General features: G+C 43.7%; 1 protein-coding gene across 1 annotated transcript in view; it reads right to left on the minus strand.

Moving 5' to 3' along the window:
- Positions 1-1,570: 1,570 nt before the first annotated feature.
- LOC131478341 (uncharacterized) overlaps positions 1,571-17,148 on the minus strand; it is a 61,265-nt gene continuing 45,687 nt past the window's right edge. Inside the window, 1 exon segment of the mRNA XM_058657069.1 lies at positions 1,571-1,747. Within this exon segment, the coding sequence (XP_058513052.1) occupies positions 1,571-1,747 (177 nt within the window).

Consider the following 17,148-nt stretch of genomic DNA (forward strand, 5'->3'; position numbering starts at 1 on the left):
TTCTGGCTTAATTATATAACTATTTGGTCGTTGATTTAATCATAATTTAATGAATCTGTGTATCCTCTTTCACATATATGTACTGTAGATATAGTTACTGCATGATGAATTTTACTCTATGCTCAGTAGTCTTGTAATAAAAGCATGTAGCATGGGAAAAAAAAGAGCTCTGCTGCTCTGCTGCTCTGCTCCTGGACCCTGGCCACCTCTTCGCGTTTCCACCCCGGTCCAGCACCAGCGGCCCCTCCTCATGGGGCTTCCCTGCTCCAAAGGGCCTCTGCTGCGCTGCTCCTGGATCCTGGCCACCTCCTCGCAGTTCCGGCCTGCTTGGGTGCCAACGGCCCCTCCTCGCGGGGCTTCCCTGCTCAGTAGGGCCTCTGCTGCTCTGCTGCTCTGCTGCGCTGCCGCTCTGCCCCTGGACCCTGGCCACCTCCTCGAGGTTCTGCCCTGCTCCGGCACAAGTGGTCCCTCCTTGCTGGACATCCCTGCTCAGAAGGGCCTCTGCTGCTCTGCTTCTGGCCCCTGGCCACCTCCTCGCGGTTCTGCCCCGCTACAGCACCAGTGGCTCCTTCGTTGCGGGACTTCCCTGCTCCAAAGGGCCTCTGCTGCTCTGCTGCTCTGCTGCTCTGCTCCTGCACCCTGGCCACCTCCTCGCAGTTCCACCCCGCTCTAGCGCCAGCTGCCCCTCCTCGCGGGGCTTACACGCTTTGAAGGGCCTCTGCTGCTCTGCTGCTCTTCTCCTGGACCCTCGCCACCTCCTCGCGGTTCCGCCTCTGGCGGTTCCCTTCAGGGTTCACATTAATGGGAAAGGGTGGGAGCAGCTCAAGGTGCCCCACCAGAAGGCTTAGAACTGGTGCTGTGCTCTCTTTACTCCCCTTGAACTGGGCGTGGTTTCCTTCCCTCTGAACATCCCAGAAGCTCTTGTCGGGGTGGTTGAGATGGGTCAAAGCCAATGTTCTGAGCATCAGTTCTGCTCTTCCTTTGGTTAAGTTATTTGTCCGCAATACTTAGCAATGTTACCCACGGTGCCAGTCAGACCACGGTCTGTCCCGTCCCGCGGGACATCAGTGCACAAGGAAGACCCAGCAAGATGGAGAGATGGGAACAAGAGACGCGGAGAGAATGACCAAAGAGTGGGGGCCCCAAGAGTAGGGGTGGGGTGGAGAGTAGGGGTGGAGGTTGGGGGGTCGTCATCCAGGCAGTAAGGGGCAGTGGGGGAGGGTGAAAGCCTGGGAGACCATCTTCAGGTGGGGGGACATCAGCCCGCCCATGGCCCAGGTACTGGGCCGTGGTCTGTGGGAAGTGATGGTAGGCCAGCCGTGCGTACTTCTCCCGGATCATCAGAGCCTTGGCCAGGCTCTTGGCAGCCTGATCTTAGTCCTCCGGTGATCCCAGCACAGTAATCTCCACTGATGGTGACCCGCTGGTACTCAGGCATTGCATAGGGCACCGGCGCAGGCTGGGAAACAGCTCCAGAGACCACAGGGGTTGCAGGAGACATGGCTGGACTGGCTGTTGGTGGGGCCTTCCAATCTTGTTGGGTTGGCATTTGCAGAGACAGGGACTGGGATCAAATCTTGATGCTTTTCTTTCTTTTGGCCATCTCCACAGACTTCTGCTCAGCCAGCACCTTCTGCAGCTCCCTCTCCTTGGCTTCCTTCTGCCGAATGGGGCAGTCATCTGGGACGGTGAAAAGGTACAAGGCATCCTTGCTGTCCTCCTCTCGGAGTACTTTGGCAAACACCTTCTAAGCCAGGAGACGAACTTGCTCGTCCAGTTGAGAGATGATCAACTTGAGGAATTGGCGAGGCATCTCAGCTTTTCCCAGCACAGAGCCAGCCGACCACGCCTTGCTTGCGGGAAAGCGTGGTGTCCACTAGCTACTGCCCGCTTGGCTTTCTGTTGCTCAGGTCCCCAGGCAGTGTCAACCATACCAGTTCTCTCACTAACCCGTCGGACACAGGCAGGGATCTCAGTGTCTCCCATGGTTTTAAAAACGTTCTGTCTGCGTGTCATTTTTTTCTTAGTTTTTAGCATATTTCTATTCGAGGAGGGGTGGGGGTGGCAGAGTGGGGGGCCCAGGCGAGGAGAGGCGGGGGTGGCAGAGTGGGGGGCCCAGGCGAGGAGGGGCGGGGGTGGCCAGCCTCAACACACTCCAGATGGAGTGAGTTACCTACTGCATTAATGTGAAATAAGGAACAGGCTGGCTTCATTAGCTTCTCCATTCCCTCCCTTTTAAAAGCGGTCATGCAGGAAAAGCCAAAGAACACTTCCGCTCAGAGTGTGGAGAGCATCCTCCACGTGCAGTGGTGCCCTAAGCCTTTCTGTGACTGGCGAACCCTCCCGAGTCTCGTAGACATTCAACTGGAAAAAGGTCAGGAACAAGAAAGACCCTAATTCCTGTTGGAAAGGCCCTAATTCCCTTTCAACCGCAATGAAGTTGCCATCTTCCTAAAGGCTTTGTTTCTCAATTTTTTAACATAGGCAAAAGTAAAGATGGCCCTTTATCCTTCTTTAACAAGAGCTAAGATTATTTTCTTACTGTTTCTCGCCTACTACATTTATAGTACCCATAGTAATGTTGAATTCTATAAGTGTTTTCCCCTGGTCGCTTGAAGCCCATGATCCACTCTGATTTTTCAGATTCCAGGATTTCTTTGTATAGTATGTAAATTTGATTTGACAAATACTTTCATGTGGTTTCTGTGTGCCAAATGCTGTGTTTGACTGGAGAGGTTATGAGTAATGTCCTTAAAGTGGTTTCTATTCTGACGGGTTGCACTTTATTTCAATTAAAACTCTTGTGGAAACTGATTTCAGGGTCTAACGTCAGCAATGTTTGTGGAAACACAGTATCAGAAACTTAGCGGTCAGGATTGTTGAAGTATTGGGACTAGACACAACTCTCTCACCTTCTATTCCAATCTATACTCAAAGGTTGACATTTCTCGTTTCAATTGGCCTGTAACCTTAGTTTCTCCTATGTCTTGGCTATGGATTGAGACGTGTTAAAGCCATCGTAATGTTATTAGGCAAAGGGGAATTAAAAACAAAATCAAACAAAAAGCAAACAAATAATACAGGGCACCAGCATTTTATCCTTTTACTTAGTAAGTAAATATATCAAAGGCATGGCGTAGGCCTGCGTGAGCTCTGTGCTTTTGGTGATCCCAGAAGACAGCTGTCAGAAAGAACAGCTCAGCGTATGTATCTACAACATGCATTGTTCAGTGATGCTGTCCCAGGAATCTTGGATTAGGCAGGTGCTGCTGGAGACCTACCCTGGACGTGACCTTTGACAACTGTGGTGGGTTCCATAGGCTTCTCTCTCTGCCAAGTCGTGGGCCTGGGAGTAATGAGGAGTCTCTGACCCAGAGAGCAGGGGAAGGCACCAGAAAGCTCTCAGCTGTGCTGATTTCAAATACCTTGGCCTGGTTAAACCGTATGACAGGGAATGGAGCTTGCGTGCCTGTAAATACTGAGCCACTGTGGGTAATCTTAGGGAAACCAGGGAAAAACAGGAGCATTTCCAGGAGCATTTCCAAGAGGTTGAAGAATGGAAAATGTTCCAATTTCCAGAAGGAGAAATGTTTTGAAAGCCTTTGCACACTTAGAAAAGGAAGTGGTAATGACCAGAATTAGAAGATAGATTCAATGCAGCATCTTTTTTTTTGTTTTGTTTCTAAAGCAAAATGTCTATACAGGAATGATATAAGCCATGTGTAGCAAATTGCAAGTATACTAAGCTCAAATGTTTCCATTAATCAGGTCCTTTAAGGAGAAGCAAACTGTAAAAAGGGGCAGGTGTGGTAGCGTAGCCAGCTGATCCTCAGTCTGCAGCACTGGCCGCCCCATGGGTGCTGCTGGTTCAAGTGGGTAACCGCTCCACTTCGGGTTCAACTTCCCACTGATAGCCAGAGAAAGCAGCACAAAAGTTAACCCAAGTCCCTGGGTCCCTGAGTTCAGATGGGCTCAACCCTGGCTCTCACAGCCATTTGGGGAATAAACCAGTTGATGGAAAATCTGTCCTCCTCTGTAAATCTGCCTTTCAAATAAAGAATTTTTTTTTAAAGGAAGGAAGTGGTGTGCTTCCATTAGGCACCGATTCTGCTTGTTTCAGAAACTCAACTGGTATATCCTCCAATAGTCTCATCTTACATCTTGTTAATGGAATACCTGTTTAATATCCAAACTTTGTAAAATCTCAATACAAAAAGCGGACTCATGCTTGTAAGAGAAAGTACTTAATGTTGATGCTGAAGCTCAGCACATCATTTGTAACAAGAAAACATGCAGGTAAAGCCCCCTTTGTGATTTGTAGGAAATGGATTCCTGTGTGTTTGTAAAAATACCTTCTATGTGCTCAAAACCATTATTTTAAAGCACCTTTTGGTGGCAACTGCACTTCTCGCCTAGGGATGAGGAAGTAATGCTTTAAATATATTCCTAATCCAACAGTCATTACTTACAAATAAGTGCTTTTATATGTTGCTTTGGCAACAGGAAGACTCAGGATTGACATTTTAAAATGCTGTCATTTTTATTTAAAGTAACAAAATAGTTTTCCAGTGATTGTTTTCATGAAAAGCAGATGCTTTTGAAGAAATAACTGGCATTAAAAAAACGTGTAGACAGTTACTCTGGAGAAACCTCAGACTACCTCTGCTCATTGTCTTTCTTGAAATCCTAGAACTCGGATTAAACAGGTTGGGATTCATTTTCAACCGTCATGTCAGGAGTTCTGCTTGTCTCTTGACATGTTTTGCACCTCCATGCTCTACAACGTCTTTGATCTCAGTTTACTAATTGTGGGAAATGCAGCCTCCTGGTGGTGTTGTAGGGCTCAGGAGCCCTGGAGGTAGTTGGAGAGGCTCAGTTCCCGCCCCCCACTCGCCCGCCCCAGCTAGACTTCAACTCCAGGCTTTTGTCATTCTACAAGTAAGAGCACAAAGGAGAGACAGATGAACAGTAGGACAAAAGGACAGTCCTCACTCAGATATGTGTGCAGGCAATCTCAAAAGGGACAATTTCCCCACCTGGCTGGGGTTACATTTTCCTTCTAGCATAAGGAGTGTAGCTATAGTATGTGTGGTGAGCTCCTTATGGTGGTTAATGACACCTGGTACCAGACGCAAAGTGAGGCTTAGCTGCAGGATGCAGAGCAGGTGTGCTGAGGCTTTGGCCATGTGGAAACAGCCTGGAGGAGATGGCAGTGCGGATGGCTAGGGTGTTGGCAGTATTCAGCTTCCTGTCCCTCACTGCCTGCCTGCTTTGCCCATGTCAAGTATGTCTAATTGACTAAATCTATTGACTTGGTAATACTTTGTGTATAAAATTTCATTTCCAGAAGTTCTAGTAGATCATTTTCAAGTCCATGTTTTTTGCTTCTGCTTCTAAATCTGCTTGTATTTTATTGCTTTAAAGACAATGTTGATCACATTTCCCATGGCAACTGTTTTTGAATGTGCAATTTGTGGATCTACTTCTACTGATTCTGCTTTTTCTCACTCTTGATATCCTATTTCCTGGTGTACCTAATCTTTCATACAGATTATTTTGCAAGTTTGTATATAGCAATAAATGTGGAGGTCTCAGAAAACTAACCTCTCTGGAGAGGATTTACCTCTTCCCTACCCACCTGCGACCCCCTCATTCATGCTCAGGACTTGAAATTAATTCCCTTAAACTATGATCCCAAGGACCCAGCACAGTGGCCTAGTGGCTAAATCCTTGCCTGGAAGTCACCAGGATCCCATATGGGTGCCACTGCGTGTCTGCTGCTCCACTGCCCATCCAGCTCCCTGTTTGCAGCCTGGGAAAGCACTATAGGATGGCCCAGAGCCTGGGGACACAGAAAAAGCTCCTAACTCCTGGCTTCGGATCAACTCCACTTGGGCCATTGTCATTTTATCAGCAGATGGAGGATCTTCCTATTTTTCCTTCTCTGTGTAGATCTGCCTTTACAAAGAAAAGTCTTTAAAAATACATCTATATAATCTCGGGCTGGAAGGGTATATGAGGACTCTACTGTGTCTCATTTATTCTAACTGATGTCCAGTGGAAACTTTTGGGAGTGTGTCTGCTAGTAGCTTCTCAACTTCCAGCAGACACAGGGCTCTGATGTCTGACCCTCTCCTAAACGTCACTTCCAAATGTGTTCAGGTCACAGAGCCCACAAAAGCAGCTCTCCAGGTTTTATCGCATGAGGTTCTTTTTTGTCCTGTCAGTTTTTGCCAGATACTGTTTTTCCAGCTTTTCAGTTGCTAAGAAAGATGCTTTAAATTTAGCTTTACTGCTTATCAGTGAGAGTGGATTCAAATAATTAAGCCTGACTTGACTAGAAATGAGATGTCACATCTCAATATCTTAAAGCAATAGAGAAAGTAATGGTGATTTTGAGTATCATAGTAATGTTGCTATGAAGTTAGAAAATCAGGTGGAAGTGAGTACTGTGTGCCCTTGAATTTTCTTCCACTGAGATTCAGTGGAGGAAAAATCCATGGAGATAGTTTGCTTTGATGGATTTGAGATCATCTGCAAGAGTGGGTAAAAAGTTCTGGCAAAGTGCAATTGAAATAGAAGTTTGGTGCAAAAGAAAAAGCCCTAAAATCCATGAACCCAGTGGTCTTCAAGTTTTTGAAAAAAATTACAAAAAACTGCAGAGATTTCAAGTGTTTTTTTGCACTTGCACTTAATTTCCATTTTTTCCCATTGGTGTCTTGAAGTGCACTCACACAAACATTGTTGTAGACTCTTTCCCTGCCAACCTATCAAAACTGTTGGGAAAAAAATAAGGTTTTTGGTTTAAAAGTACATTTACCTAGAGTGTTCCTTTTTATCTTTAATTTTTTTTTAAAGATTTATTCATTTCATTACAGCCCAAGGTCCTGAATTCGTTCCAAAGGGCAGACTGCAAGCATGCGCCTCCCTTTTCCATGGCTGGTAAGTCTGGAGCTGCTTCTTTGCTTCTGTTTTATTTTATTATTTTTTTAAATATTTACTTATTTTTATTGAAAAGTCAGATATACAGAGAGGAGGAGAGACAGGGAGGAAGATCTTCCGACCTATGATTCACTCCCCAAGTGAGCTGCAACAGCAGGTGTGCACCAATCCGAAGCCGGGAACCAGGAACCTCTTCCGAGTCTCCCATGTGGGTGCAGGGTCCCAAAGCATTGGGCCTCAACTGCTTTCCCGGGCCACAAGCAGGGAGCTGGATGGGAAGTGGAGCTGCCAGGATTAGATCCGGCGCCCATATGGGATCCCGGGGCTTTCAAGGCGAGGACTTTAGCGGCTAGGCCACGCCGCTGGGCCCTTTATCCTTAATTTGTCTTTGTTATTGCCATGAGAAAAGTTTTGGCCAAGTCATAAACAGTGCCTACTCGTGCAATAAAGGAACTGATCAAACTTGCAGCGATAGTTTGTACATAAGGAGACTGCTGATCTTTGGCTTCATGGTAATAGAGCTATGGTGAGTCACTGGCTTAGAGAAGCCTTTGGACAAGGCCAGCAGTCATGCATCACAGCATGTGGCCGGATATGGGGGAGAGAGTTGGAGAAGGATTTACTAAGTAATTGTCCACTATTTGAGCAGTTTAGGTCCATAAAGAGTGATTCGTCCAGTCTGGGATGCCTAGATTTAAATTAGAGAAAAATAAAGAGGAGCATGTTGAGAAATGCCGGCTCTGTTACCCTCTTGTTGTGTCACTTTGCTGGCAAGGACAAAAGGAACTATTCAGCTATTTTCCCATAACAATGTTAACATTGTATAAAGAATATATGTGGAAAAGAAATATCTGTGAACCTGTACTTCTCATACTGTCTATATGAGCACTTGATGCTGTTTGAGGATTTGATTAGTCATTTCTGAGCCTGGGTTATGAGTATGTCTTTTTGTACAATATTACATATTGATATGTACATTCTATGTGCCTAGGTCAAACCAGCATCATAGCGGTCCCTAAACTAAGGGACCTACAGATAAGCCATCCTATTCTTAGATTTCAAATTTGAGAAATATTCACTTAATATGTAGGGAATCCATTTTCTGATTAATACTTTGCAAGTGGATCCACAGATGGCAACAACAATGCTGCGTTCTGCATGCCAAATGTTACACCAAGCACACTATCACTGACTTTCAGAAGGTAGGAATCAGTGATCCTATTCAACAGATGAGAAACAAAGGCACAGAGAAGTTTCTTGACAAATACATGAAGTGCTCATAACTCATTTTGGCTCTTGGAAAAGCTGTAACTCGAATCCTACTTCACATAGCAGAAACACCAAAACTAGGGAACCTAAGGTAAATCGCCAGGGCAGGGGAGGTCGTGGGGAGGGATGTTGGGTGGCAAAGTCCAGGCTTCACATTTTGTTTTCCTACTTGCTAAAGGCATGTGATTAAGTTAGTTCCTGCTACTATTATGGTTAAACTGTTTAAAATATCATCCCTAGGCAAATGTTGGCAGAGATTAAGATGATGCTGGAGGACTCCTGTAGCCCATATCATGGGGTCTTGATTTCAATGCCGCTTCAACTGCGGGCTCTAAACTTCATCTTTTTGTTTTTGTTTTTGTTTTTTATTAAATTTATTCATTAATTACATTGTGTTGTAATTTCATAGGAACTGGGATTCTCCCCACACTTCCCCACACCCTCCCCCCATGGTGGGTTCCTCCACCTTGTTGCGTAACCATAGTTCAAGTTCAGTTGAGATTCCCTCTTAGCAAGCATATGCCAAGTATGCTAACTTCATCTTAATGAACCCTGGAAGTAACCAAGTGATAATCTGAACAGCTAGGTTCCTGCCATCCGCATATACCTGGGGATGGATATCTGACAGCTGCCTTTGGTCTGACCTAGCCCATGCTGTGGCAGGCATTTTGAGATTAAATTGGTTAATAGAAAATCTTTCTCTATTCTCTTACTCTCCTCTCTTTTGTAAAGTTTTATTTAACTGGAATACATTCCTTGTATTTTACTTAAAGTTAAGAGCATAATGATATTTCCCAACCTGTCTAGCCTTCTGCAACACTCTCGCCCTTTCTCCTCCTTCCTTTATAATTTTTGTTGAACTTTTCACTGCAGCATACTTTGAGTTTATAACCACAAGTTTAATCCTCCATTAAAGAATTCCACAGGTAGTAAGTAGAAAAACCACTATTTCTCAAGAGTACAGATGAGGGTTATAAACATTAATCAAATCTCAAGACTTCTGTACTCTGTATTAGCTAACAAACAGGAAGGAAACCATTTGTTTTTGGGGGACTGGTTTATTTCAGTAAGTATAAGAGGCAAGTAAATGTCTACTTGCCTCCATTCTTTCAAATAAATAATAAAATTTGAAACAGCCATCCTTCTTGATCAGTCATCCCTTCCCATGGGAGAAATATACTATGACTTCTTGTGTGTGTGTGTGTGTGTGTGTGTGTGTGTGTGTGTGTGTGAGAGAGAGAGAGAGAGAGAGAGAGAGAGAGAGAGAGAGAAGACCCTCTTAAAATATCTATTTCCATCTCATCAGAAACCAGGGAGTTGGAGTAAATGAGGCACTTGGAATGCTGACGGGAAGGTACTGAGGGGAGCTAAGTAACTTGGGAGTTATGTATAGGAGGAAAGCATTTGCCAGCATCCTCTCCGACGTCTTACAGGACTGAAAATTATTCAATAGTGTAAAACTATCAATAAGTGCTGACTATAAATTTTGGTTTGTGGAAAGAGCCAGAGACTGAAATCACATTGTCTAACCTCAAAAAACTCCAAAAACATGACTGTAATTCTCAGTTGCAGTCTACTGAGAGTTGGGTAGGAGAAGCGAGGCCAGTTCCCTGAAGCCTTGACTGTGTGATGCCATGTTTTCTATTGCAGAAAACAATGCACAAGTCCCCTACCAATGCCAAATGGACATCAACAAATCAAATATTCTGAATGTATGTTTTTGCTTAGTTCCCTGGTAATCTTACCTTAAGAACAAGGTCTACTGCAGTCACTGGGCAGCTTTTTCTTTTTTTCAGTCAAGCAAAATGAAGGAATTGTTGGAATATCATGCTTTGCTGCCAGAAACTCTCAATAAGATGAACAGTTCCAGTGAAATACATTGCCAGAGGGATTGTGTCTGCTATCATTTGAACAACTGTTGAACTACTTACCTGCAGATGTGCAGGAAATCATGTGCAAAACCATGCTGTACTCACTTGCTACTATTTTACATGTAAACACATTCTATGGCTTATCAGGATCTTTAACCGTAAACATTTGAGTGACAAATCTCCAACTGGACCCAGAGCAGTAGCCTACTGACTAAAGTCGACGCCTTTGCAAGTGCCAGGATCCCACAGGGCTGCTCGCTCACTTGTATCCCGGCTGCTCCACTTCCCACCCAGCTTCTTGCTTGTGACCTGGGGAAGCAGTCAAGGCCAGCCCAAAGCCTTACGACCCTGTTCTGGCATGGGAGACCTAGAAGCTCCTGGCTCAGCTCCAACTGTTGCAATCACTTGGAGTGGCTCAGCAAATGAAAGATTTTTCTGTCCCCTCATCCTCTCTGTAAATCTGACTTTACAGTAAAAATATTTTTTTTAAAGATTTATTTATTTTTTTGGGGAAGCCAGACACGTAGAAAGGAGAGAGGACAATCTTCTGTCCAATGATTCCCTCCGCCAAGTGGCCGCAACAGCTGGAACTGAGCCGATCTGAAGCCAGGAGCCCAGGTCCTCCTCCAGGTCTCCCACGTGGGTGCAGGGTCCCAAGGCTTTGGGCCATCTTCAACTGCTTTCCCAGGCCACAAGCAGGGAGCCGGATGGGAAGCGGGACCGCTGGGACTAGACGCAGCGCCCATATGGGATTCCTGCACATTCAAGGCGAGGACTTTAACTGCTAGGCCACCGCACCAGGTCCAAAATCTTAACTCTCCAACTAAAATACTGAAGGCCAGTACATTGTGAGCTGAACATATCCCATGTTGGTAGCCCATTCCTAAACCAATGCTGGCCTTTTATTCAAGGAAGATAGGCTGTCAGAATTACTCCATATGTACGGGGCTGAAACTTCCTAAACACACACACAAGCAAGAATTGTAAAGAAAGATGGCTTGTGTGAGCATGAGCTTCACCCCATTAAGATTCTTAAATAGTTCTCTGCTTTTAGCTCATTTCCTACTAAAAATTCAAATGTCTCAATTTTCCATTAGGCTGTTACAGCTTCGTTTGTTAAGCATAGCCCCACGTTCCCTAGCATCACCTAGTAGATCATTCTTGATCTCGGAGCTTCTGACGAGCTGTGTGGATTCCAAGTGAGACTTGCCTTACTGGAATTATGCATACATGTCAGTAGGGAATGTTTTCCATCATTTAGGGACCAAGTGATTTCTAGAAAAGCCATAATGTTGAGAGTACTTCCGAAGTTATTTACTGTTACGGCATGGTAGAGAAACTGACACGTGCGTTGGACTAGACGTTAATTTGTCAGCATTGGCCAGCAACATTCCTCATGTAGACAAACCTGGGAGTAATGCTCAAACGCTCAATACCGAGATAGGAGAAGATCAGACAAGGATGAAAGTCTGGCGCTTCTCTGCCTCGTGGAGGTGTTTGAGGAAGTAGGAAGTGGGATGCTTCACAAAGTCCGTAAAAAGGGAGTCAAAAGAGAAGTTTCCATTCAGACTTGAAATCCATATGTTGGCTTTCATGATCATTCTCCACAAACATTTTAAAGACTGGTTGAGAGAGACAGTGTATGTGAGTTCTATAGCTCACCAATGTTAGGAAAAGTACACCTGTTACTGGTTAAGTACCCAACTTGTGAGAATTTCATAATTTTTAGCTTGTATTTTCTGCCTTCTGGCTAGATGTGTTTTGGATTTTTATTCTTTGGACAGCTGTGGGTAAAAAGTGGGAAATTAATGATGATCAAATTAGACAATGGACCTACTTATTAGCTCTAGAGGAAGGCTAACTACAATGAAAATTAGACTTGTGGATTATTTGAGTTACAATTCCCTCACTTTTTTTTTATGAAGTACGTTGCTTACGTGACAGTTTCATAGGCTCTGGGATTCCCCCAACCACTCCCCGTGCCATCCCCCCATGGTGGATTGTTCCACCTTGTTGCAGTATTACAGTTCAAATTAAGTCAAGATTCTTTCATAGCAACCATGTAGTTTGCATAGTGTCCAGCATCTTATTGTCCAGATAAACTCCAGGTTTCTTGGGGAGGCCATCTCTGGTCTGAAAATAGAGCTGGCAGAATATCATCCCAATCAATTAAAAGCCACAACAAAACATCAGCAACAATTTACAACATTACGGAGTTAATTGACATGGTATTGAGTAATCAGTACGTTAAAATGCAAGTTCTTAACCATATGCTGTGAGTACTTCATTGGCATTTCAAGTTTAGTTTATACACGGAACCGGCTTCTATACACCTTAAAATGGCTATAGGGTACTATTCAGCTGTCTCAAGTCTATTTTCATTGGAGTATTTAGCAGTTTATAGTGTTAAAACATAATGTTGCTGAACATGGCAGATTTTAGGATAGTCTAAACTGGCTTATAACTCTGACAAGGCATTTGTCAACAGTTGAGGTGCAGACCAGTTTTAGGAGGGGTGTGCAGAGAAATCTTCAATGCCTTAGTGAGGAGTAACCAATCTTTGTGTCCTCCCTAGTAAGGTATGTGTGAGTCCATGCCGACCATTTCCTCCTGGTTCTAAGCTTTCCTTGTTGTTCTCTATCCTAATTTTTTTTTTTGGAGCGGGGGTCTCTGGAGCAACCCTGATGGTCCTTGCAGGAGAGGGTGGGGATCCAAAGTTGGAACTAAGTAAGGATCAGAGAAAGCTCCTCTCCCTAGTCCCAAAGGAAGTTTACTGTTCTTCTGTTTCTGCAGACCGCTCAGGGCTCCTGGCTGTTGTTCCGATGACCTTGGATCCTGCCAGGAAGGATTTGGGCTTCTTCCATCCCATGTGGGAGATCCAGATGGGGGTGGATGACCTCAGAATTCTCAGGCTCCAAAGGCACTCCAATTCCCTGTGTTCTTCTTGGCGGTTGGGATGTAGTCCTTGGTGCCCGTAGTGATAGTCCTTGGTGAGGATCCAGGAGTCTACAGGGTTGAGACACAAGCCTCCTCCTGTCCACCTGCTCCACTCTGGGGTGCCCCCCTGCTCTGTGTGTATGACCTGTTAAGAGATTGTCAGGATCGCTCTTGATTCCCCCTATATGTCTTTGTAGTTTGAGTTACTTGTTCCATTCCTGACAGGTTATACTTCACGTCTTCCTCACATTCTAAGCAGATGGAAGATTTCTCTGCTCTCCCACCCCATTTCCAAGTAGCATAGGGTCTTAAAAGTATATCAGGGTTTACAATTCTTTGATGTAGATCATAAGCAGTTTGACTCACATTGATTGTTGGTTCATTGGTTACATCACAATATCTTATTGCATGAGCTACAGACTGTTTGGGCTTGGAATAATACTACAATTTACAGGTACTGTTTTTCAAACTGGCATCATTTCATCTTAAATTAAGGCAAACATGTGGTATCTAACCTTCTGGGATTGGCTCATTTCCCTTAGCATTATGGTTTCCAGTTGGGCCCACTTGGCCACAAAACTGCCTTTCATTTTGTTTAATAGCTGAGTAGTATTCCATGGAGTAAATGAACCATAGCTTTCTTATCCAGTCTTCTGCTGATAAGCATTTCGGTTACTTCCATGGTTGTACAATTGATTGTGCTGCTATGAACATAGGAGTGCATGTTGGTTTCTTGTGTAATAGTTGTTTTGGATATATTCCTAGGAGTGCTATTGCTGGATCATATGGTATGCAGACTTTCAGTTGTTCGAGTGTTCTCCATACTGATTCCCCTAGAGGCTGTACAAGTCTGCAGTCCCACCAGCAGTGGAGTAGGGTTCCCTTTTCCCCACATCCTCACCAGCAAGTGTTGGTGTTGGTTTTTTGTATGTGAGCCATTCTCACTGGCATTAGGTGGTATCTCATTGTTGTCTTAATTTGTACTTCCCTTATTGCCAGGGAAAGTTGAGCATTTTTTCATGTTTGTTTGCCATATGGGTTTGTTCCTTTGTGAAATGTCTGCCCATTTCTCGTGCCCATTTCTTGAGTGGTTTGTTTTGGTTGTTCTGGGGATCTTTGTATATTCTGGAGATTAGCCCCATATCACCTATGTAGTGTGCAAAGATCTTCTCCCATTCTGTGGGCTGCTTTTTTACTTTGTTGATTGTTTCCCTTGCTGTGCAGAAGCTTCTTAGTTTGATGTAGATACATTCATTTGTTCTGGTCTTGATTGCTGTTTTTGGTGTCCTTTTCAGGAAGTCGGGACCTACCCCTAGATCTTGCAGGGTATTTCCAACATTTTCTTCCAAAAGTTTGAAGGTTTCTGGATGTAGGTTTAGGTTTTTTATCCATGTAGATTTGATGTTAGTGTATGGTGAGAGATGTGGGTCTATCTTTTGGTTTCTGCAGGCTATCAACCAGTTGTCCCAACAGCATTTATTGAACAGACCTTTCCATTTGCCTGGATTGTCATTTGTCTTTTTGTCAAAGATTATTTGGCTGTATCTGTGTGGGTTCCCTTCTGGTGTTTCTATTCTGCTCCATTGATCTTCCTCTCTATCTTTGTGCCAGTACCAGGCTGTTTTGATAACCACTGCCATGTAGTATGTCCAGGGGTCCGGAACTGTAATTCGCCCTGCTAACTTCCTGTGCTTCAGGATGGTTCTAGCTATTCTTGGGTTTTTGTTTCCAAATGAACCTTTGAATCATTGTTTCCAGTTCCATGAAGAATGTTTTGGGTAATGTGATTGGAATTGCATTAAATGTATATATTGCTTTTGATAGTATAGACATTTTAATGATACTGATTTTACCTATCCAGGAGCATGGGATGTTACTCCATCTTCTGAGGTCTTGTTCAATTTCTTTTTTAAGTAGTTTGTAGTTTTCTTCAAAAGGGTCTCTTATATTTTTGGTCAGATTTATTCCCAGATACTTCATACTTTTCTGTTATTTTGAATGGTATCTTGCTGGTTAGATCCCTTTCCATCTTGGGGCTGTTTGCATACACTATAGCTGTTTTTCGTTCCATCATTTTGTACCCTGCCACTCTACCAAACTCTCGTATAAGTTCTAGCTGTCTCTGTATTGAGTCTCTTGGCTCTTCTAAAGAAACATAACACATCGCCATGGAGGAAAAAGACACGAGGTGTAGTTAAGCGAGGAAGTGAAAGTGAGGGTTTGTTCTTTGTGACAGACTGTAAGAACAAAAGGTGAATTGTTGAATATTTTTCACCATTGCAAAGAATCTTGCTGGTAAAATAATGCACCAGTCAACACATGATAGTTCCAATTGTTTGCATGTAATAGTTAGCAGACGCATGTCTCCATAATTTTCTCATTAAATCAGCCTGAATGTTCCACAACAATTAAAATCCTCATGTTTTAAGTTTCTGGTTACTTGAATATATAAGGTGGTCATAATTTTAAGTGCAACTTTTTACATTTTTAAGATCAATTGACACAAATATGCATCCACGGGGACTCTGTAAGGTTTTGCTGCATGTAAAGCAAACATTGGGTACTGATGAAATGGGGGTGAATAGATCTAGTTACGTAGTTTCTTGGATAATTTCTATGTGGTGAAACACTCAAATTCCTTCCATCTAGCTTTATATGTATTAACTGTATGTTATATATAATGTGTAGACGCGTCCACATATGCATGTACACACAGCATGTTATTGGTAACTGTCATCACCTTGTCATACTATAGAACACCAGAACTTAGTTCTTCTACCCAGCCATTACTTTCAACTTGTCCGTCAGACTTCTCCCATTTTTCTATCCCTCTCCCTTCTTCCTCCCAATCAGTGATATTATTCTAAATTCACATGAGATCAACTTTAAATTCCAAACAATGTTTCAAAATGCTTGTAGAAGACAGAATTAAAGATCTGTTTATCTTGATGAAAAAGGTCTTAACATTTGCGTTTTTCGTAAAATGAACACCATGAATGCATATACAGTTCTTCACAATAGTCCCTAGTGACCTTTCACCTTTCTCTAGTGTTGGTTAGATTTCGTTTCTCAGCTCTCCTCTAATTTCTTTTCGCTGTTTTTAACATTTATTTTATTTTCATTACAAAGTCAGATATACAGAGAGGAGGAGAGACAGAGGAAGATGTCCCATCCGATGATTCATTCCCCAAGTGAGTGCAATGGCCAGTGCTGCACCGATCCGAAGCCAGGAGCCTGGAGCTGCTTCCAGGTGTCCCATGTGGGTGCAGGGTCCCAAGGCTTTGGGCTGTCTTTGACTGCTTTCCCAAGCCACAAGCGGGGAGCTGGATGGAAAGTGGAGCTGCTGGGATTAGAACCAGCACCCATATAGGATCCTGGAGCGTTCAAGGCAAAGACCTTAGCTGCTAGGCCACGCCGCCGGGCCCAGCTCTCTAATTTCATTTCAATGTTTTGTTTCTAGGTTAGTCTATAAGTTTGCTGGTTTTATTTGTTTTTGAAATAACCTTTGTTTCACTGATCTTTCATGTTTTTCTCTTCATTTACTGGTTTGATCTTTATTTCTTTACTAACTTTGGGATTTAGTTTATTCTGCCTTCTCTAGATACCCAAAATGCACCTAACCTGTTTGAAACCTTTCCATTTTTTTATGTAGGCATTTAATGCTTCAACCTTTACTTAGTATTTCTTTAGATGTCTTCTGTAAGTTTTGAAATGCTGTATTTTCATTTCATTCAATTTTTAAGTTTTCTTTTGGATTTCTTCCACATTTCTTCTTTGGATTTCAGGATCATAATATTTAATCTGCAGATGGTTTTGTTTTCAAGATTTATTTGAAAGGCAGATGTTACAAAGAGAAGATTTTCTGTCCACTGGTTCACTCTCCAAATGGCTGCCATGGCCGGAGCTGAACCAATCCCAAGCCAAGAGCCAGGAGCTTCTTTGAGGTCTTCCACACAGGTGCAGGGTCCAAGCACAAGAACTGTTCTCCACTGCTTTTGCAGGCCATAAGCTGAGGGCTAGATGGGAAGTGAGGCCCCGGAACATGAACCAGTGCCCGCATGGATGCCGGTGTGCAAGGTGGAAGATTAGCCTCTTGAGCCACAGGGCCGGCCCCTCAATCTATGGCTTT

Source organism: Ochotona princeps, chromosome 2 (assembly GCF_030435755.1).
Source record: "Ochotona princeps isolate mOchPri1 chromosome 2, mOchPri1.hap1, whole genome shotgun sequence".
Lineage (NCBI taxonomy): Eukaryota > Metazoa > Chordata > Mammalia > Lagomorpha > Ochotonidae > Ochotona > Ochotona princeps.